Source organism: Cyprinus carpio, chromosome A10 (assembly GCF_018340385.1).
Source record: "Cyprinus carpio isolate SPL01 chromosome A10, ASM1834038v1, whole genome shotgun sequence".
Taxonomy (NCBI): domain Eukaryota; kingdom Metazoa; phylum Chordata; class Actinopteri; order Cypriniformes; family Cyprinidae; genus Cyprinus; species Cyprinus carpio.
In genome coordinates, this window is record NC_056581.1 from 18,091,998 (window position 1) to 18,114,909 (window position 22,912).

Below are 22,912 nucleotides of genomic sequence, written 5' to 3' on the forward strand. Positions count from 1 at the left end.
CAAAACTCAAAGATTTGTTTGCATTATCTCTCAAAAATTTTCAAAAACGGTATGAATGCCATTTTGGTTAGATAACAGAATACCGAACCAGGATTTATTTCACTAAAAGAAGTTTGCTAGGTTTGAAATTAAATCATAAAACAATAAATCTGCTGTTGATGACAAAAGTATTGTAATCAACAGCTAAATATATTATATATTCATTATTTCTGTATTTGCAATGCAGTGGCTCAACATTAGTGAATCGATTCAAGTCTCTAATCAGTTTGAAATGATTCACAGAAACAAACTGAACTCCAAGTTTGCTTGTTTGCTACTAAAGTATAAATTAGATACAAAAAATAAGTGCAACTAAAAAAAAAAAAAAAAGTGCAATATATATATATATATAAAAAAAAAAAAAAACTAGTCTTTTTAGGTATGTTGGCGCCAGTGCCATATATATCACATGATAGATATATATATATATATTTTTATATATATATATATATCCATCACAACTCCCTAGGTTTTCTGGCTTCCTTGGATATATATTATATATATATATATAATATATATATATATTTTTTTTTTTTTTTTTTTTTGTTTAGAGATGCCCATGAGTGTGGCAAGTTAACATTTGAAGAGATTCTCCTGCTAATACACTCAAGCAACAAGCATGCTGTACGCATCTCTGTTTAAATGCGTACAACCACAAAAACTGTCATTACACTGTACTAAACTACATTTACATTTAATCATTTAGCAGACGCTTTTATCCAAAGCGCATGCATGTTGAAGGTGGGGTCATGCTCTGATACAAAACAATTCCATTTTAAATCTGTTGCATGTTGTGTAAGCGTTCAGTATCCGCCTGTTGACCTCATGGTGTCAGTCCTCATGTCGCCTGATGCAGTTAGTGCCTCTATCAGACTGAAGCAACTGGAATAACAAGCAGCCTGTTGCATCATCACAAGACTCCACAGCTCCAGAATGCTAATAAATCATTCACACTATGTTAAAAAAAAGTAATCTAATCATGTCTAAGAGCATATTACACTTAAGTACGACAAGTGCTTTTGTACATTTTTTACAGTGGCGTCAACAATTAATTAGGCACTTGAAGGAATAGTTTACCCAAACATTACAATTGTCAGTTTACCTCACCTCATGTCATTCTAAATAAAAATGAGTCAATGGGGTCTAGTGTTGTTTTGAATCCCAATGAAAAAATAGAAAAAAAAATAAATAAATAACAGAAACACTGTTCAAAACTTCTTTTGTGCTCAACACAGAGACAGATTTAAAACAACTTTGAAGGCAAATCATAATTTTCATTCTTGGATAAACTATCCTTTTATGTCACTTAAAAATGACATAGATAATAGAATATCAAATCAAGAGGCATTTTGCCAAAAGAAGTTTGTTAGGTTTAAAATCAAAACATGTACATGTCTATATACCGCATTCGTCTTATTTTCCAGATAAAATTTATAAAAATTCTCTCAAAATACAACATACATTTACCACAAATGTAGTTCAGGACATTAAAAAGAGACATCTTAATGATAATTTTTTGACTTGTTTTATTTTAAAATATTCGAAAATCCTTAAAACAAGATATAATTTAATCAAGAAGCAACACTGCATAAGATATTAGGTCATTTTTGTCTTACTGCACTGGCATATTTTTACACTTGTTTCATGTTATAAACAAGTTAAAAACAAGTGAAAAATCTGCCAGTGCAGTGAGACAAAATACACTTATAATTAAGATCCAAACTATGAAAACAAGTTGCTTATCTTAAGGATATTTTGAAAGAAAAAACTAATAAAAATCATTTGTTTGCAGATGCAACATAGTTCAATGTGGTTTCTATCTAAGTATCATTTGTGTGTCCAAGTACATTTTTGAGCCAGTGTAAAATGAGAAATAACACAAAAATGGTTTTGAATTCTTACCTGTGTCCATTACCAAGACCTCTGTATGCCTTCTCCTGGTCTTGCATATGGTTGAGGCTCTGTGCCACAGAGAGATACTGGTCATAATATTTAATTGCCTCTTCAAAATCTCCCAGCGAGTCATAGCAGTCTCCCAAGTTCCCATAAGCACGACCACGGTCCAGCACGGCCTCGTTGCCACTGAGCTGCTGCAACATTGCCAACTGTTGCTCAAAATAGCCAATGGCTTCCTCCATTACTCCCATGTTCATTTTCGTAATTCCCATGTTACCATAAACCTGGGCCTCAACGCTGGGGTCCTTCAGTCGCTGGCCAAGCTCAAGTTGCTCCTCGTAGCATTTAAAGGCCATGGTGTACTTTCCAAGAGACATGTAGACGGCTGCGAGGTGTCCATGTGCCTGGCACTCTCCCTGGATGTCACCCTGCTCCTGGTACACCTCAAGTTCCTGGGTGTGGTACCCTAAGGCCTTGTCATATTTCTGTAGCATCCGGTAGGCGGCGCCTAACGCGGCGTAGGCGTTCGCCTCCATCTTGCGATCCTTGACTTGGTGTGCCAAGGACAGCTGCTGCTCATAAAACTTGACAGCTCCGGGAACGTCCTTCTTACAAAGGAAGATGTCTCCCAGGTTGCCCAAGGCGCGGAATCGAGCCTGCGAGTTGTTCAGCGACTGCGCCAAGGAAAGAAGGTACTTCTGGCATTCCTCCGCCTTGCTGTAGTCACCAAGAGCCTTGAAGGCCAGGCCCAGATTACAGTAGGCTTTGGCTTGACTTAACTTATCATGGAGGTCCTTAGCAAGTGCTAGATCTTGTTCGTAGTACTTCACTGCCTCCTGGAAGTTTCCCAGACAGTAATGTGCATATCCCAAATTGTGGCAGACCTTACCCTCGCTCTCCATATCCTGCAAGTCCGGGGAAAGCCTTAGGTACTGTTCATAGTAGGGTACGGCTTGGGGAAACTCTCCCCGAGAGCAGTGAAAATTACCCAAGTTGCCCAAAGCACGAGCCTCACTCTGGATGTCCCTCAACTCTCGAGCAATGTTCAGATGATTCTGGTAATGTTGCAAGGCTCGATCATGCGCCCCCAGAGCCTGGTACGCCACTGCCAGGTTACCATGTGTTGAAGCCTGCGAGGCACGATCGTTAACCTCCATGGAAATCTGCAGCTCTTGTCTGTGGTAGCGTACCGCCTGGTCAAAGGCACCGAGGGCATTGTAAGCATTGCCCATGTTTCCATACGCTCTGCCCTGGGCCGCATAGTCATTTAGCTCTTGGGCAATGGATAGATGAGCCTTGTGCAGCTTCAGAGCAGTCTCGTAGTCCCCTTTCATCTGGTAAATGATTCCTGTGAAGAAGAAAAGAATAGTTCCATTCAATCGAATTGTGCTTATCATGCTCCACAGGATAACCAAAATGGCTTTTCAATATCTCCCATCCCTCTTCATCTGTTAAAGAGGCTAAAGATTAAGTTTTTCATTTAAAAAGCCATGAATTACAACGTACCCCAAGCAAATCTTCTAACTGGGAAAAAAAGGAAATAAGATCTGAGAATGCCCACTGACATTTGTAGAAATATCTTTTAATTAAAAAGGAGATCTGATCTGATTTGTGTCTCGACTCGCCTTTAATCAAAGTTCTGCGCCCCAAAGATATGCCAATATGAGGCGATGACAATCAAAACAGCCAGATCTGCTCAGTCCTGGCAGACTTCTTGCAAATTTTGGGTCCCCCTAATGTTGCCTGACCATTTTTCCACAAAATTATCATTACCGTCATAACATTACAGGGAAAGTAGAGGATCAGGGTAGGAAAAAGGCTAATGAATACTTCTGATGGAAAAAGGGTTTGAGGGCACTAGCAATGGGAAACTTTAATTGTGGTCAACACCAGTTGGCTCCCACATTGTTGTATGCTTTAACCGGGTTTCTTTTCCTTTGAAAATCAGAGCTAACTATTGGGGATAAGGAAAACTGCTGGGATGAGTGGAAAACAAGACGTGTCACTGGGGCAAAACTGGGAAGTCTGTGGAGACCATTTGTGTAATTGTCAGAGATGCCGGCTGACCCGAAAATTTGTTCTGGGAATAGGATGCCAATGAAAACACACTGGAGGAAAGTAGTGTGCGAGATAAAAGTGTTTTTTAGAGAGATGTGGAGCCACTGTTGATAGAGTGGCTTGGCATCTTGAGGGAACTCATTCGGTCTGCTGACTGAGTCACAGGCCATGAGTGTGTCCTTCTGCATGTGTGGAAGCAAGAGGCAACGGGGGGTATCAGAATGGGTGAGGGGTTGCCCATCTGCTCAGTGTCAATACTCATGTGCCAAGGCAGGATTACCAGCATGTGGTAAATCCAATTAGATCCAGTGCCAAGCTGGTATCCTGACACTGAGGGCCCATTAGAGCTCTTCTCTATTCACAAATATTTTATCCTAAAATAGCCCCCAGTCTTCAGTGGCTAATTATCAATACTTAACCCCATGATTCTTCATTTATCAGTGAGCAAAGCTTCAGACAGAAGCTTGTTTAAAAAAAATGAATCCTTTAAGATGTGTGCAGTGGCATGTGCCAGACACAAAACCTTTGATGAAAGAAACCAACACCTGCAGTTCTGTTTTTAAATAACTGGTCCTGCTTGTACTTTTAAACACTTTTATATTGGTCCAATGTGATTGCTAGAAACACAAAACTAACCAGACCTAAAAAACTTCCTTGAGCTAAAAACAGAAATGCTGAGCTGAACAATTCTACACTGTCAGGACATAAATACTCCTTACTGTCTGCAAATTAACAGAAGGGACTGCTATTAATTCATAAACAGTAGGGAGTGTTTATGTGCACAAACTACGTAAGCTAATGGATCATTTACAGCAGTTGTTCTAAAAATGTGGCATGCTTGTGGTTTGCCACTTAGCTTAAAATTTATAAAACTAAAAATGATTATGTAAAATTGTATTTGTTTACTTTAAAATGTTTACATTTTATAATAAATAAAATTTCTATAAAAAATACAATAAATAACAAAAATGATATGAAAATATATTAATATATTTTTGCTTATAGCTCAAAAAAAATCAAAAAATCAAACAATACAAAAAAAAGAAACACACAAACAAACAAACAACACAAAGCAAAATATCAACCAGTTTGACAGTCACACCACAGCCGGCTTTATCTTCATCATTTTGTATTAAGAATGGGATCACGGCTACAAAACAAAAAAGCACCTCTTTGATAGGTCAGTTAAGAGGATTACACAGTCACCTGCAGACGCTGCATGAATGCATATGGCCTCATCGTTAAAGTTAAATCCCCAGACCTGACAAGCAGGAGAGGGTGGAATGAGACTTGGGAACAGGATCTCAGACTGATCAGAGGTCAGTGAAAAGGTTAAAAACTCCTCAGCATCTGCTCTAAGGGGTGAATAATAATTGCAACACTGCAGTATTTGGCTAAAGAAGACGCCAGGCTCCAAGAGCCTCTGCCTACATTAACAGAAGTGGGATTTTGATGATGTCTTTCCAGCTTTGATGCCCTGCTATGTAGAACGAGTGATGGGCAGCCCTTCAAACAAACATTAAAAATACTTCCCTCCCAAGGCGGTCGTTTCGCCTGAATGCATGTGAAATGTAGTAATTCAATCTTCAAATGGCACAATCTTCAACCCCAAATGACTGAAACACCATGTTATTTTATTTTTACTGAGAATGTCCTACTTGAACTCATTACATAGCTGTCACTTTTCAAACGTTCCTGCTCGGTAAAGGCTGTGACATTCCGAATTAATTAGCTTTAGCATGGACTCGCCTTCAAAGCTCGACTTCCCGACGAGATTTTGACAACTAAATGCAACCGATCAAACCAGCAGTCATCAGATATGTTTTAAATTCTAAATATAATACATTTAATAACAGAACGCATTTACTCTGATTTCAAGTCAAAATCATGTCATCTTGACAATTTTAAAACATGCATGAAAGATGTTAAGTTGAAAAAAAAGGGCTGTGTGACTATAACTCATATATGTCTATCAAATAAGTAATGAGCATATAGAGCGCAACGGCCGGGTTAAGGGAGAAAAAACACCCAGATTTATTGGTTTTCTTTTCTTTTTTCTGTGCGTGTGTTTAATTTAACAAATTCCCACTAACATATATATATATATATGTGTGTGTGTGTGTGTGTGTGTATAATAAAATAATAATTAGTAAAATAATTGAATATATTTACAAAAATTTAAATACAAAAAATATTAAATATTACAAAATATAAATAAATGAATAAATCTTTGAAAAGTTTAAATTGTTTACTTTGACAAATTCCCACTAAGAAGAAAGAGATGAACCAATCAGAAAAGTAGATGGGGGAACCAATTACTGTATGCTAAAAACACTGAAAATGACACAATTGAGTCAGTCTCACTCCCTATTTCACAATAAACTTAAAATAAGTAATATTTTGTTTTTATAACTTAAAATAATGCAAGATAGCAGTTGTATATTGTAGTATTGTTGTCATCTGCAATGCTCCATGGGAAATGAGATTATTTTTACTGCAGGTTTGTCTTTTATTCAGATTTTCAAACATGTTTTTGCTTCAAAACAAAGTTTGTGGTGTTGTGATTCATTCTGCAGCTGGTTCAAGGCCGAGGAAAACACAGAAAAACATTGGCTACTAGAAACGACCCCTCTTAATGTCTTCACCCCAAACATACACTCTACTTATTTAACGGAAACCAAAATTGTAAACAAAGTGACTGCAATAAGAAGCAGCTGACGGAAAGTAAAAACATAATAATAAGTGCAGCTGTATTTCAGCAGGCATGTCAGTTCCACAGCTATTTTCCTTTGTTATGATTCCTGTCTCTGTCTCTCAAAACCATTCTCCAGTCTCGCCTCCTCCCATTCAAATGCGAATGCTAACTAGGCCTGATATTCTGCCGTATGATTTATAGCTCAGAGTCAGTCTTGAATAACCCTAGGGAAAATGGGGACAAACAAATGGCAGACTTTGAAGATTCTTGCGAGTCTAGGGTCAGCTTTGTTGTTGGCTTCAGACGAAGAGTAAAACAGTTGAACACTGTGGCTGGCAACAGTTTGCCAGATGCATTAATTTTACATTAAGTCTCTTGCAGAAAACGTTGTGTTTATTCTCAGCTTCCACTTTTAGCTAAGCAAAGTGCGGTTAGTTTTTTTTTTTTTTTTTTTTTTTTTTACAAGCAGCAGATTGTTGATAAACACCCTCTCTAAGTCTGAGTAACGGGAGTCTGGCTTTCGGAATTCTTTGGAGATTTCAAACCGTTTTTGGAATTTCCAAATATTCCGTTTCCTCTATATCCCTGGTGGTTTTGGCGCACTTTTGCATATTTGCACTGCCGCAGTGTACTGGAGACAGCACAAAAAACACATCAAACATCCTTTACACACTACACTTAGGTAGCAACTGTCAAAGCAACACATCAAACATCCTTTACACACTACACTTAACCCGGGGGTTAATGCATTTTAACCCTGTGTTAATGATGCTTTTAACCGTTCTTTAAGCAACGTTTCACACTTGTAATTTCGAAAAGGGGTGAGCGCCCTGAGTTATAAAACCCTTGATGGTGCAAATCTAATGGATTCTAGAATGTTATGGTGAGTTGTTTAGCAACAGGTAACCAATTATTAACCAAACATTGCTTGTCTCATTAAATATTTAATAAAATATTATTTCATATATGATTTAATATATAAATAAAAGTAATAAAAATAATGATATAAATTAATAAATAATAAATATAATTTTTTTTTTTTAAATAATAATATATTTATATTTGTCTTTGTTACTGGGTATGTTTCTAAAGCAAATTTCCAGATTGATAAGCACACTTAAAATCTCAAAAATATATACATATACAGAATTTACCAAAGTACAGTATGAAATATCTAAACCTGATTACCCAGAACTAAATAAGTACGAGCAGAACTTGTGTAATTTTAAACCAGTGTGGGTTTTCATTAAAAGATAATGATTTACTTTACTTCATGAGAAGCTATTCACTATATTAGAGAGAAGTATTAGTTCTAGAGCTGCTCCATGGGTCTTTAAATGACTCAGAATATTAATTTAAGGAAAAAGAAATGAGATAAACCAGCTAATATTCTGCCTACAGCAATGGAGCGTAGATATCAACAGTGTGTAATGTTCTAAAACAAGAGTCATGAGAGACAATTTCCCACACACCACTAACTCTACTGAAGCACACACGATGCTAATAGTATAGCCATGAACATTAGTATTGACATTTTACTATTGTTCTGTAAAAAAAAGAAAAAAAATCTTTACAGTGAAATAATATTTATTTAGTAATCAAAAAAATCATATTACAATAATAATTATAATACATTTTGGCCAAATTGCACAGCTTTTTAAATAAACACGGCAAACTTTTTTTAAATCAAATTTTAAATTGAAAATTATTTTTTTTCTATAACTTTTTCAGTTTTTTTTTTATTTTTCCAGTGAGAAAATAAAAGTAATATTTCTCAATTTGTTTATTTAATTTCATAATAATTACATAATAATAAAATAATTACTTATTAGATCCAAATTGCAAATTTTCATCAGTGAAAAACACTACTATTAACCACATTAAAACATACTAAACATACTAACAATACTGATACCCTAATAGAACACAACACAGAATGCTAACCCCACTGACACACACACATACACACACTGCTGAACCCACAAACATACCGCTTAAGTCACATACACACTCTTGAATGCTCATCTTCTCACGCTTCTAACGGTGGTGTGAAGTGTGTGTTTATGACCTGCGGCTCTCGCTGAGGAGAATAAAGCCTCTGGTTACCGTCCACTCAGCACTATCACAACAGGGATCAGATTCACGCTGCTCAGGGCTTCAATATCGCAACAACAAGCAAACTCAAAACCTGTTTTCATAAAATATGAGTCGAGATGGAGCATTAAAGCCATACTCCTGAGCAAGGTGGTGTTTCAGGTTGGAGCAGAAGGAAACGTGTTTCAGATGTGCTAGAGGGACAGGCCTTTGAGCTTCAATACAGACTGAGTGAAATATGATGAAATTATTGATACTTATTGAAAAGTAATAGTACTTTCATAGTCAATACTAAAATAGAGGAAAGAAAATACAGTGATACCAATCATTCTACAGGATTGTTAATACAGACTACTGTCACTGCGGTCAAACTGAAAAATAATGTGCGCATATTGCAAAAATTATGGATTTTTCACAAAATTAGGCTTTTTAATGTATGAATGCTCACCGTTTTAATAGCCTTGATTCTGTATTTTTCCAATTAATTTTCTCCAGATTTTCAGAAAACTGGTCAAATGACTTAAACATTACAAACTTTTATTAGATTGCAAAAATATTTGCAAATAAATTGTCATGACGAAATTATAACCATGCATTGTAAACAATTATGGAAATTTATGGACAAATCACAGAAATTAGGGTTTTAAATGCACTTTTTTTGTAGCCTTGATTGCATATTTTTCAAATTTATTTTCTTCAGAATTGTATTAGACTTAAAATATTAGCAAATTATAGAAAATTTCATATTACAAAATATGAGTCTAAATGTTTAAATTAAATATTAAATTTTTATAGATGGCTTCAATTTGACTAATAAACTAAATAAATAAGTAAATTATTTAAAAAATATAAAAATAAACAAACAGTTGAATAAAAGTAGAAATCATAGAGAAACTTAAAAGATTTATCTGTTACCATTAAAAAACAATTTTTCAATGGAGAAAATGAATGAGAACATGACTGCTGCACTCTGGTGTTGACTACATGACTTTTAGGTACATATTATAGATATCAATATCAGTGGCTAATAAAACATGTTTGTTGAGCCCAATCAGTCTTGGAGTAAACATCTTAAACCTTTAATCAAACATGGCTGATTCCACTTTAGAGATCGGCGAGATCAATTTGTGCACTGCTAGGTCTCTCACCGCGCGAGTTTGTTAATTTTATAAGTGTTACCGGTGATTGAAAGAGTGCTGGGATGTTTGCGGTCCTGCGTTTTCAAAAGCTTAGCATGAGTCTGCAGAGGATGCATTTCTCACCGCGAGCGCATCTCATCTGTGCATCCTCTCCTGCATCATTAGTTCTGAACAATAAAGCTGTTCGCAGAGTAACAACCTCAGAGATGCTGGGAGTAATCTAGTTATATTTATATCCCCATTTTAAACGAGCTCACCTGATTGTAAGCGCTTCCAATACAAATTTATCACGGCCATACGCAAAAGGGGAAAGAAATTGATTTCATTTTTTTCCATGAAAGCTTCACAGGACATAAATACCACCCTATGGACTTCCCTGTGCTACTATGCAAATTCATCAACACGTCCAGTTTGCACAAACAGAACAGACTTTGTCCTAAACAAAGTAGATAATAGATTCCTAAATCTGGGTTAAGCAAGAGATTTCTAATCATTACACTTTCTTTAGTAAAGATAAAATCAAAAGTTTTGAATCATATATGGGCTTAATCAAAATTATTTTTATACATACCTTCAAGTAAGACATTATATTGATTGTAATATCAAACCAGTATTACAAATTGCAGTCAGGAATATTAAAGGTGTTCTTAGCAGTAAGTAAGTCTGAATCATGTAGTAAGATTATTTCAAAATTATATGAAGGATTTCACGAAGCAGTGCCCTGATAATACACTATATGTTGAAGACAAAGGGAGAAGGAGGGAAATCTGAATATCTTGGATGATGATTGGGGAAAAATCTGTAAGATACAATAGAAATCTAAAAGCTCAGCCATATGGACAGAATTTTGTTGGGAAAAATGTTATTAGGTTTTTTTTTTTAATTATTACAGCAACACAGAGATGATGCAAAGGGAAAGGTGCTAGTTGTGTGCGGATAGGGAAGCTAACCATTGTCATATTTTTTGGGAGTGTCAAAAATTAACCCAGTTTTGGCAAGGGAATAAAAGAATTTAGGAAGGTGTTTTTGAGGTGTCGATCCCTTTTAATTGTCAATCTTTATATTTGGCTAATATTTCTTTTGATGGGTGGAACAACAAAGATAAGAAACTGATGTTAATTCTTCTGGCAGCCAGTAAAAAAAAAAGTAATTATGAAGAAACGGCTAAAAACTGAGCCACCTTTAGTAGATGAATGGACTGACATATTACACAATATGTGATGGAAAAGCTTTCCTTTTCCTTCAGAACCCAGACAGAAGATTTTTGTTTAATATGGAAAACATGGACTAAAGACAAAATTCACTCAGACTTTTCTTGGTTTTTAAGAATTACAAGTAGCTCCCCTTGTTCTTGTACATTATTTAAAATTAGGAAAATACAAAAACATCTGTATAAGCTTGAGTATTTCACTACCATGATCACTGGCAGACATGATGGGTCGTTTTTGTATTGACACATATTTTTTTGTTTTATTGAAAAGAGGCATGTCTGCCTCAATAAATGCATGTATTTTCCCTCTGAAATGAAAAAAAAGAAAAGTTATAAATGTTGCCTTGGCAACTAACCGAAAAGTTTAAGTTCAAGTACTAAAATTAGTAAATCTGAAACAAAAATTAAAGGGGTCATATGATGCGATTTCAATTTGTCCTTTCTCTTTGGAGTGTTACAAGCTCTTGGTGCATAAAGAAGATCTGTAAAATTGCAAAGACTCAAGTCTCAAATCCAAAGAGATGTTCTTTATAAAAGTTAAGAGTCAACCACACCCTCCTAAAACTGCTCGTTCTAACTAAAATACTGCATACGTTTACCTAATCACGATTCAATTTCTTTTAGCATTTCAAGTTGACTATTGACTGAAACAAACATTGCACAATTTGAAAGCCCATGTTTTAATATTAATGTTTATGTATTGGCAGGATTTGTAATCAATTCATTGAGAAAACGAGTGAATCAATTTAACTGGATCATGATACAATTAAAGATTAAGTGTTTGAAAAGCAATAGTATTCAGTGATACCATTTACTGTCTTTCTACTGCATTGTTAGTACGGAAGTCTCCTAGCCTTGTTATGAATGTTATGAACGATAAAATGGCCTAAATAATCCGTGAATCATGTTTACTTCAAAAAATATACAGATCTAGAACAAAACACCTGGTTTCACTCCTCGAGTGCACTCTACTGTAATCCTGATATTAACAGTCCTGTGGCAACATTTTTCTTTTGGGAGTTCATCTATTTATTTATCTGAGAGCACCGAGCGTTTCGGATCAGATTGATGGAGCCGCTGTCGGAGGGAGGGAATGTGAGATTGGAGTAATAAAAGTCAGAGTGAGAGATTAGTTGTGCTTTGAAACACTTGGTTTCGATGGCTTCAATTTATCCAGCATACGTCTCGCCGCAGACCCTGCTGCATGAGGAAGGGACGTGTTCTAGATGACTGAGTCATCGAGCCGCTAAACTGGAAATAGAATGATAAATATTCATTTATGCTGTTGTTTTTAATAACTAGACAAATGCAATGCACAAAAGCAATCATGACTGTATATTTCAAGCTAATAGCATTATGTATTGGCCTTAATTTTTTTTCTTGGGGAAGCTTTGCATTTTAATTTCTGCCAGCTTTATGTTTAATTAAAGGAATAGTTCACCTAGAAATAAAAAATGTCATAATTTATACAACAAAAACAACTTACATTTGTACAGTGTCACTCTATGGAATATTTCCTGCTGAAAAGGCCGTCTCTCCTGATAATCTTAGCTGGTTTAAGGTGGTCTCTCAGTTCGAACAGCTGGTTAAGTTGGACCAAAAGTAGCTGAAAACCAGTCTGACCAGGCTAGAAGACCAGCAAACCAGATCACCCCTGATCGTGCTGAGATGCATTATATTTGATTGTTTAAAACTGAAATTTGCAGCAAATGATCAATTAAATTTCCATTTGTTCCCCTAGTAAGGCTTTCATTTGACTTTTTATACAGAGCACAAGTTATACTAACTACTTATATAGTCTGTATTGAAGCTTTACAATATGAATCAGTATCAAATCACTAGTCTAAAATCTGATGATTTTAGCTGGTTTAAGCTGGTCTCTCAGCTTTTGGGGATCTGGTTTAGTTCAAAAAGTCGCTGAGAAGTGGACAAAACCAGCTTACAGACCAGTTCAAGCGGACCAGAAGACCTGTAAACCAGATTATCACTGATCATAATGAGATGCATCACACTTTAATGTTTGAAATTAGAAATTTGAAGCAAATAATTATTAAAATTTTGATTTGTTACTCCAGTAAGGCTTTCTTTTGACTTGTTCACCACACAAGTTGCACTAAGTAACAGGACTATGACAGAAGACCAGCAAACCATATCATCACTGATCATTATGGGATGCATATTGTTACTTCCTGTTAAAAACATAATCTTAAATGAGTTTGAACTGGTTTTCCAATGATATAAGCTGGTTTAAGCTGGTCTATCAGCTTGAACAGCTGGTTAAGATGGTCCATCAGTAGCTAAAAAACAGACCAATTAGAACAGACTGATTAGAAGGCCAGCAAATCAGATCATTACTGATCGTGATGGGACACATCATATTTGAATGTTTAAAACTGAAATTTGTAGCAAATGTTAAGTTAAATTTTTCATTTGTTCCTCCAATAACTTGTTATACAAGCTGTACTAACTACTTTACAGTCCTTGTTTGGAGTTCAATGATATGAATTACTATCCAATCACCAGTCTTAGCTGGTTTGCTGATGATCTTTGCTGTTTAAACTGGTCTCTTAGATTGGCAGCTGATTTAGTTGGTCCAAAAGAAGCTGAAGACCAGCTAACAGACCAGACTGAACCAGAATAGAAGGCCATCAAACCAAATCATCATTGATCGTGATGATTCTTGAACATTTAAAATTGAAATTTGCAGCGAATAATCAGTTAAATACTGATTTGTTCCTCCAACAAGGCTTTCATTTTCACACAAACTGTACTGACTACTAACTACTGTTTAAGTGTTGACCTTAGCTGGTTTAAGTTGATCTCTCAGCTTGGGCAGCTGGTTTAATTGGTCCAAAAGTGGCTGAAAAGTGCCCAAAAACAGCTAACAGACCGACTTTTTGGAGCTCAACACTGTAAATTACTGTCAGTTTTCAATATATGGCAAAGAGCAGCTTGAACCAACGTTGATATCTCCTGCTCAAAAAGGCCATCTTAAACCAGTCTAAGCCAGTTGGCTGATGATCTTGGCCGGTTTAAGCTGGTCTCTCAGCTTGGGCAGCTGGTTTAGCTGGTCTGACCAGGCCAGAAGTGCAGCACACCAGCTTTGGCAGGTTTAAGATGGGTTTTTTTTCCAGCAGGCGGTCTTTGTGAAGAATGTAACCCAATCCTCACCCAGGTTCGATGAAGCCCTGCCCTCGGCGGCGCGGTCCTTTAGGCCTTCGGCAATGTTGAGCTGTTGTTCATGGTACTGCTTTGCCCTCTCCAGGTCCTGCATGCATCGGGCAGCGTGTCCCAGCCCCGCGTATGCCCTCATTTCGATGCTCTTCTCCTCAAGTTCCTGTGCAAGCTCCAGCACATGCGTGTGGTAGGACATGGCCTTGTCAAAGTTGCGGCGGTAGTGGTAAGCGCTTCCTAGGTTGCTGTAGGCACGTGCCTCCTCGCGCTTGTTACCGAGGCTCTTGGCAATGCTCAGGTGCTGTTCGTGGCACTGTACGGCATTGTCGAAGTCACCCATGGCGATGTAGACAGCTCCCATGTTGCCTAATTCCCGAGCCTCAGAGAGCTGATCCTTGGACTGTTTGGCCAACAGGACACACTGCTTGTGGCTGGCCAAGGCATTGGGATAGTCGCCGATGGCCGTGTACACGTGACCCAAGCTGCTGAGGGCTGAAGACGCTGCCTGTGGAGAGGAATGAGAGAAGATGCATAAACCATTGAATATATACGTTAAAAAAGAGAAAATGGCAATGCTAAATTCTGATTGGATAAGCCATGTTTGCTGTTGTGCACTAAAAATGGTTCATGCCAGGTTTAAAGAAAAAAATTCTAAATTGACTGATGCTGACAGGATGCAGCATGTTTGAATGTGTAAATTTGAAATTTGCTGCAAAGAATTGTTTACATTTTGATTTGTTCCTCACATAAGAATTAAATTTGACAAGCCGAAAATACTTTCTAGAGCTCAGCTGTGTGAATTACTGTCCATTCCCTTTCAGTTGATCATTTCAAAGTTGTGTTGAAGTTCCAACACTAGGGTTCACACTAGGGGCACTCTGACATCATTGAGGAAAGGCCAATGAAATTGGTGAGCAAAATTTGCACAGCTAGCCATGCCCCAGACATCCGGGTTTGAATAGGCCAGCGTGGCATTTGCGCACTTGATCTGTTCTTCGGAGCCAATGCAGCATCTCTCTGCAGCACTGCATTCACCTCTCAATATCATTGTTGTTGAATCTATGGCACAAGCAGCGGTTTCTCCCTTACACATACACAGATAAGTGTAGTGAGAGTACCCCGGGTGCTTCAACAGAGATATTTGAGAGCAAATTTAATCTTAAAAGAGTAATTTCTCTAAAAGAGCTTCACGGGTGGATTTGTGTGTGTTGACAACATGCTTTTCCATCCGTGTCCTTCTTGGTTGCAGTTTGTACATCTCACTCTCTGACAGGCACAATCGCTGTGCTCAGTGTTTAGGCCCTGACCCTTGCTGAAGCAGCATTTGTGGATGGTTTATGTCCTTCTTGTGAGGACATGGTTATCGCCACATTGCAATCATGGATCGCAATCCTGTTTAAGAGAGTAGTGAATCATCACCGCTGCTAACCTTCTTGGCCCTTCTACTTCCAGGTGCGAAGCCATGATGATGTTCACTGAAGGACAGCAAGGTGATGTTGCAGGAGTGGTTCCGCTGGATGAATTACCACGGACCTCTCATTCTTCCAATCCCACATGCTCTCCAGTAGATTTTCTGAGTGAGTTTGAGAGCCCATCTCAGTGCAGGTTCGATCTCTCATTCGGGGATCACAATAAGGATTTGTTGTCTATCGCAACAACGGAGGGCTTATACTGCTTCTGGACAAGATGCGTCCACTCTGCATACCATAGCTGTCCTGCAGGTGTTCAGACCAGGGTCTACACAAGGGTGGTTCACACCCAGAGCATGCAGGAACTGTATGTGGGATGCTGAGAAAGTGTGCTTCCTCAACACCCCGATTTCTCAGGTTGGTCTCTTGGCGACACCGTTGAAGAATTCTTCACAGTTAAGAAATGGAGGTATGCCTCGGCATGGGTCAGGTTCTACCCCTGCATCCCCGAAGCAGCAGCCTCCGTCTGTTCATCGCCAGGGACCGCAACACCCTGGGCTGGCAGTCAAGCCTGAACAGTAGCCAGTCACTCGCAGGAAGGTGGCTCCTGCATTTGTCAGTGACTTCTTTGACAGACCTGGCAGACAGGATACTGTGCGCCCCAAAGGACGTATGTCCTCTGCAACTGTAATTTCTGTTTTGCAAGCCACGGAAACCTTTCCCAGTGTACGTCGAATGAAGTTCCACTGAGACTGTTGCCAAGGTGTCTGGATGCTTGGTTAAGCTCCCCAGCCCTTCCCGATGGCTTCTCAGCACCATTCGGCTCAGATATGTGATTCAGTTTGCCAGGCATCCGCCAAAGTTCAGTTGCATTCTGTTACCTCAGTGCAAGGCAAGAGTGCTGCTGTTCTTCAAGGGGAAGTTGCGTCCCTTCTGGCAAAGGGCGCAATAAAGCATGCCCCTTGGCTGATATGAAAAAGGTTTTACAGTCCCTACCTCATTGTACCCAAGAAGGGTGGGGGGCTCAGACCAATATTAGACCTAAGGGAGCTGAGCCAGGCCCTTTACAAGCTCCTGTTCAGAATGCTAACCCTCAAACACATGTTAATATGTGTTGGGTATCAAGATTGGTTTGCGACAATAGACATGAAGGAAGCAAGCTTTCATGTCTCGATCTCCTGTCTCCTCGCGTCTTCATGAAAGTCACGGAGGCTGCCCTTACCCCTCTTAAGGAAGTGGGCATTCGCATTCGCATTCTCATTCTCATTCTCGACGACTGGCTTATTCAAGCTCACTCGTCAGAGTTAGTTTGCATATACAGGGACTTGGTCATTCTCTGCCGTGCTTTTGACATTGGGACTGATGCATATAAGACCGCTTCAGCACAGGCTTCATACCTGAGTTCTGAGATGGGCACCACATCTCTTACTGTGGAGCCAACAGAGCCTCAGGTCTACGTGCACCACTCGCATTCCGGGCAATATCAATTGTGTTTCCCTCTCATGGCAGGTCATGCCCCGGGGCGAGTGGAGGCTTCACACTCAGTTGTTTTCTCATGCTGTTTTCTCACGAGAATCCACTCATTGCCCACTGTGGGTTCCCTGACGTAGGCCCCCTCGGCACAGACACACAGCTGGCCCAGGCCTACACACAGATGCGTTTTCCCCAGTAAGCCTAACTGCACAGACACTGTGCAAAGTCAGGGAGGACATGGAACAACTCATTACTGGCTCAACAAGACTTGGTTCTTGGAACTCATGCTGTTGGCATCAGCTCATGCCTGGCGAATTCCCCTGAGGAGGGACATTCTCTCCCAGGAGAAGGGCACGATCTGGCACCCATGCCCAGATCTATAGAACCTCCATGTTTGGTCCCTGGATGGGACCAGGTGGAACTCAGAGGTCTTTCACCTGCAGTGGTGAATATCATTATTTGTTGATATACAAATGATGGCATTTGAATATCAATATTCAAACCTTGTTTTATGTGTCACCTTCAGAGATTTTTTTTCTGAATTACCATTGAATTGAACTCAAAAAACACGTCACCTTATCTTCTTTGACAAGTGTTCCACACATGCTGCTGACATATACCACACTTTCTATTAACGAATAAAAATCCTATGCAGTGATGAAGCGTTTTCCTTTTTGACAAAAATCTTTTGGGATGTCCTTACAGCCAGAATTAGCACACATTGCACAATGTCCGCTAATGTCCGATTTGCGACCTAATGACTCTTGTGAACCACTTCATTTTAATGAATGGTTAAAACAACTCACAAGACACACTACAGCCTCAAGTGTGAGCCAAACTCCTGAGAGTTACAGGTGACGCGGACTGACTGTGCAGACCGATCGGTGTATTACAGTACAGCAGAATGCTCCGTACGCTTTCTAATTGCTCTTGCGGATGTCAAACACTGATCGATCTGCGTCGTGCTGCTTCTAGTCGAGCACACCTAGTGCTGCAGGCTTATTGGCTCATTGACGTTGATGAGATTAACCCCTTAGATGTAAGGCTACATTTACACTGGAGTGGTTTTTTTTTTTTTAAATGAAAATTATCCTCATCATACTGACAAACATCAGACCGGAAGTCATTCATTTCCAATGGAGAGTAGTGTGGGAGCTGCATATCATATGCAGATGTCCGTTCATACTACACGACCGAAAGCATGTGTTAAGTGACCATTCATGCACACTGTAGGATCATGCTACATAAGACAATGAATAAGAGTTCCACTTTTACTCAAAGCTCAATTTAAACCACCATCGAGTGTTTGTAATAACTTCTGATTGCCGTCTAATGTGTGTTTTGGCCATGTATTGTTGCTGAAATTAAATATGTTATTACCTCTAAGTCAGAGCAGCGATCATGGAAGAGAGAGCACAGGCAGACAGCACTAGAAACTGCTAATGCTCATTAGTAAATCAGTGAAAAATGAATAGAAATAATGATTCTGTCTGAGCTATGCGTTTTAAAACAAACACACACTAGTGTAAATTTAGCCTAACAGATGTGTAAACTGAAGACTATTTGAGCTTTATTAAAACTATTTGCACTTATTTATAGTGTTAGTTACATTTTGTTCCTTTGTGCAGTGGCTCAGGAGATGAGTCTTTGAGTCTGTATAAACATCAACAAGCTGAAAAATAAAACCAAAGTTGTTTTTTTGTTTTTTTTAAGGCAAGGCAAGTTTTATTTTATATAGCACATTTCATACACACTGGTAATTCAAAATGCTTTACATAAAATGAATTAAAATACTCATTTAAAAAAAAACACAATTGTACTTTTAGATAATGTAATCTTGTTAAAATTGATTTAATGAAATTACGAGACATCGCTGTCTGTATTGGTTTATAACAAATCATTTACTCAGAACACCTCAGTAAGTGTGTTTACCTCATTTAGCAAGAGTGGTTATAAAGATTCAGAAGCCCCCCCCCCCAATAATTTATTATTTAATTATTTTAATTAATTTATTTTAAATTTATTGTCAGTATTGGGCTCGCAGATTGCATGGGTAGAGTTCTTTTTACTGTGTGTGGATGACCATCAGCCACCGCCGAAGACCATTTTTGACCCAGGAAAAACCCTGTACTACTAGTACTCCCTTTTAGTGAGTCCATAGGATGTATCTCCATATGTTACCTCCCCTTCGGGTAGGATGTGGTCTCTGAAGTGTTGGGGAACCGAATGCTACCTCGACAATACAACCAGGACTTCTCAACCATCTTTTTTTTTTCTTTTTTCATAATGAGAAAATGCTCCAGCTGGAGGTGAATTCTGCCTTATATTGAGGCTCTCCCGGACGTTGGACAGTGAGGTCATAAGTCTTGGGCACTGGAAGGTTATGAGGAGGAGAGGTGCATTTGGTTGTGCCACGCTGGGCTTGTCAACATCTGCATGGACTTGCAACGTATAGGGTCCCCTAGTGTCAGAACTTTGACACAGTGAGCGACTGAAAGGGAACAGCTTTAACACTCCTAACCTAACTTGTTATTGTTAACTAAAACTTCATATTAAAAATCATTTTTGGACATTGAAAATAAAGCTGAAATAAAATGAAATAAAATACAGTATAAATATCAGATAGAAAAATTTGATAAAATTTAAATGAAAATATGAAATGTCGCTTGGCAAAAAACTGTAAGTTGCAGTGCTAAAAAATTACTAAAGCTAACACTAAATAAAAATAATAAAATCTATATATAAATATATTTAATAAGCTATAACTAATAAAAAAGTTAAAAGCACATAACAAAATTACTGAAATTCAAATAAAAAATCTGAAAATGTACAAATAATTCAAACTATAAAGAAATATTAAACAAATGAAAAAAAACTGAAAAAAATGACAGAAGCACAAAAAACCAAACTGAAATAAAAATAAATGATAGGTATATACAAACATTTAAATCTAATAAAAATATAAAAATTTTATTATAAAACATGAATAAAAATTAGTAAAACTTGAAATAAGATAAGCAAATTCAAAAAATGTATACAACTATAACAGCACATTAATTATATTTAACATTCATTTTGTGATCTCTGCATAAACTGAGGATGAGCAAATGATTTCAAATCAGTTTCATTATTCCTTTAACTCTGATATAATTACTGATACACATGACCTCGTGGCTTACTGCTTTATTTTCTGTTAAACAGTGATTAGATAAGCAAACACAGCTCTTATCCTCAAAACATATGGCAAAGTTGTGTGATGTTACTGCATATCCCATTACACAGCCATTGAGAATAGCATGTGGTGCAGAAAGCACTCTGCCATGTAATGTGCTGTCTGCCGAGAACAAAACCCGTGAAGCCTCTCAAGTCGAAATCTTAGCAGAGACACTGATCTCTCACAATATCCGTTAAAAATATGCTGAGGCCATGTCGAAATCTCTTTGCGGCAGGCACATGTTGAGCTAGGACTCGAGAGACAAAAAATGTGTCCCGTATTTACATGCTCAATGGGAAGCCCATTAGCTACAACCAACTTTCTTCAGCAGAATTAAAGTCTTCTAAAAGCAGCGCAGTAGTCCTTTTTGGTAGTCATCTTGGTGATATACACAAATATAAAAGCCTATTCACAACAAGAACGATGATGTTAGTCTAGTCTAGTGCAAGTTATGCAAAAACTGCGAATAAGCTGCAAAATGAATCTCTTACTTACATTGCTTCTACATTTTGTTGTTTGTGATGAGAGAATTCTCAAGCACACACTCAACAAATCTCCGGCGTTTTCAGCGTTGGCTAATCTAAGCGTCTCCAACTGGCCATTGCATTCATAAGCTCAACAGAAACGTGTGTGATTAGCTAATCAGTCCCTCCAGGATTTTGCAATTTTGCGATCACTGAATTTATCGCAAAATCAAGCACACTCCGTAATTTTTGCAAAAGTTCGCAAATTTTCATAATTTCCGCAAATTTCCTGCAGAATTTGGGCTTAGACGCGTCTTGTGACATCATCACAAAAAAAGGTTGTTTCTCAGTTCCAAAAATGTAATGAACAGCCTTGCGTTCTCATCATGACCGATTTACAAGAGCTACATTGGATAAACAAACCGAAAGTGGAATGAATCCACGCTACTAATTTGGGCTACGCAGCGTAGACCATTTATCTGCTCGAGCCGGAGCCGCGGGCTGATCTCGCTTACCAAAAAGTAGTATACTTCAAGTTTATTTTTATTAAGTATACTTAAGTATAGTTCAAGTATATTTAGACTTTTTGTAAGTATAGTTCAAAGTATACTTAAATGTCATTTTAAGTATATTTCTGAGAAGTACATAAAGCCCATTTCTGAGAAGTACATAAAAAGTAAACTAAAAGCATACTTTCCTATTTTTTAGTTTAAAAGAAGTATACTAATAGCACACTTGAATAAACTTCTTTTTCGTAGGGATACACTGATATACACAGCGCTGGGAGAAAGGCCTACAATGAAGAAAGCAGTCGAATTCCCCACAGAATCAACATCTCTGTTAAATCTTGTGAGAAGCATTCAAATTCAGCGCAGAATTCTGTTAAAGCTGATATCAGAACAAACGCCACTGATGTGGAAACCAGGAGAAACATTGTTCAATAAACACAAATCACCACCATTCACCATGGATTTAACAGTAAAACTACAGGAACAACTTGTGGCAGAAATGATCTAATGTTTTTGAGTTTTTAAATGCTTCACACAACTTTTCCCAGCACTTCAAAGCTTTAAGTATTACCAAATTTGAAAGTTATTTTTAATGTGATGATATTTTTCATCCTTCATAGGTTTCCCCCCTGTATAAAACTAAAAGTTTTATAATGTAGGAAAGCAAACAATTATTTAAAAATAAAAAATATATTAAATTACCACTAGTAGCTGGCTGCAGAGAAGTACTTATAGGCCATTTCCACTCACTAATATTGTATATATATGTATTCATTAAATTATATTTAGACATTATGAATGACAGTAATAAAAGTACATTTTTATCAGATGTAATATATTTATTGCATCTGTAAGATGTCTGCTAAAGATCTGGGAATCATCTGCTGTGTACTCTGATAAACGTCTCAGAAGCACATGCATTCTAATAAATGTCTATTTGACATCTGACAGGAAACATCTTAGAGACGTACAGTATTGCAGATGAGCAAGCACTCTTAAAAAAACATCTTGCATATGTAAATGCACACATTAAATAGATGTCTCCGAGATGTACATGTGTGATTAGGGTGAGTGCTTTACTGTAAGGTGCTGGTGCCACCTTCTGTAGAACTTAATGGCACTAGTGCTGGTGTCGTCAAATGTTAGTCTGGAGCCCTACAGTGGTTCTCAAAGTCAGAAAAGTCATAACAGTGTTAGAAGAAGGATGTCTGTGGTATATTTTCACTGCAAAATAATAAGAAAATTTGCCGCAAATATCACTGCAAATTTTGAGAAAAGCCGAAGCAATTTTAGGCAGTCATTTTAGGCCGCAAAAAAATCTGAAACACGTTTTGTGAAATCCTGTAGGGACTGGCTAATCCTCAACGCTGCAAAAAACAATGTGCAAAAACAGCCGTAATAGATTTAATTTAATCGTGCAGGGTGATTTTAAAATTGCTACTTTTCATTCATTTTCACATTTCATTTTAATCGCGACAGCCGTAATAGATTTAATTTAATCGTGCAGGGTGATTTTTGCCCCAATATCTTGAATTTTG

General features: G+C 37.7%; 1 protein-coding gene across 1 annotated transcript in view; it reads right to left on the minus strand.

Moving 5' to 3' along the window:
* Positions 1-22,912, minus strand: part of LOC109100437 (tetratricopeptide repeat protein 28-like) — a 259,672-nt gene that overhangs the window by 38,309 nt on the left and 198,451 nt on the right. The window contains exons 7-8 of the mRNA XM_042765599.1: positions 14,303-14,810; positions 1,942-3,283 (exon numbers count right to left, since the gene is read on the minus strand). Of these exons, the coding sequence (XP_042621533.1) occupies positions 1,942-3,283; positions 14,303-14,810 (1,850 nt within the window). The remainder of the gene's footprint in view (positions 1-1,941; positions 3,284-14,302; positions 14,811-22,912) is intronic.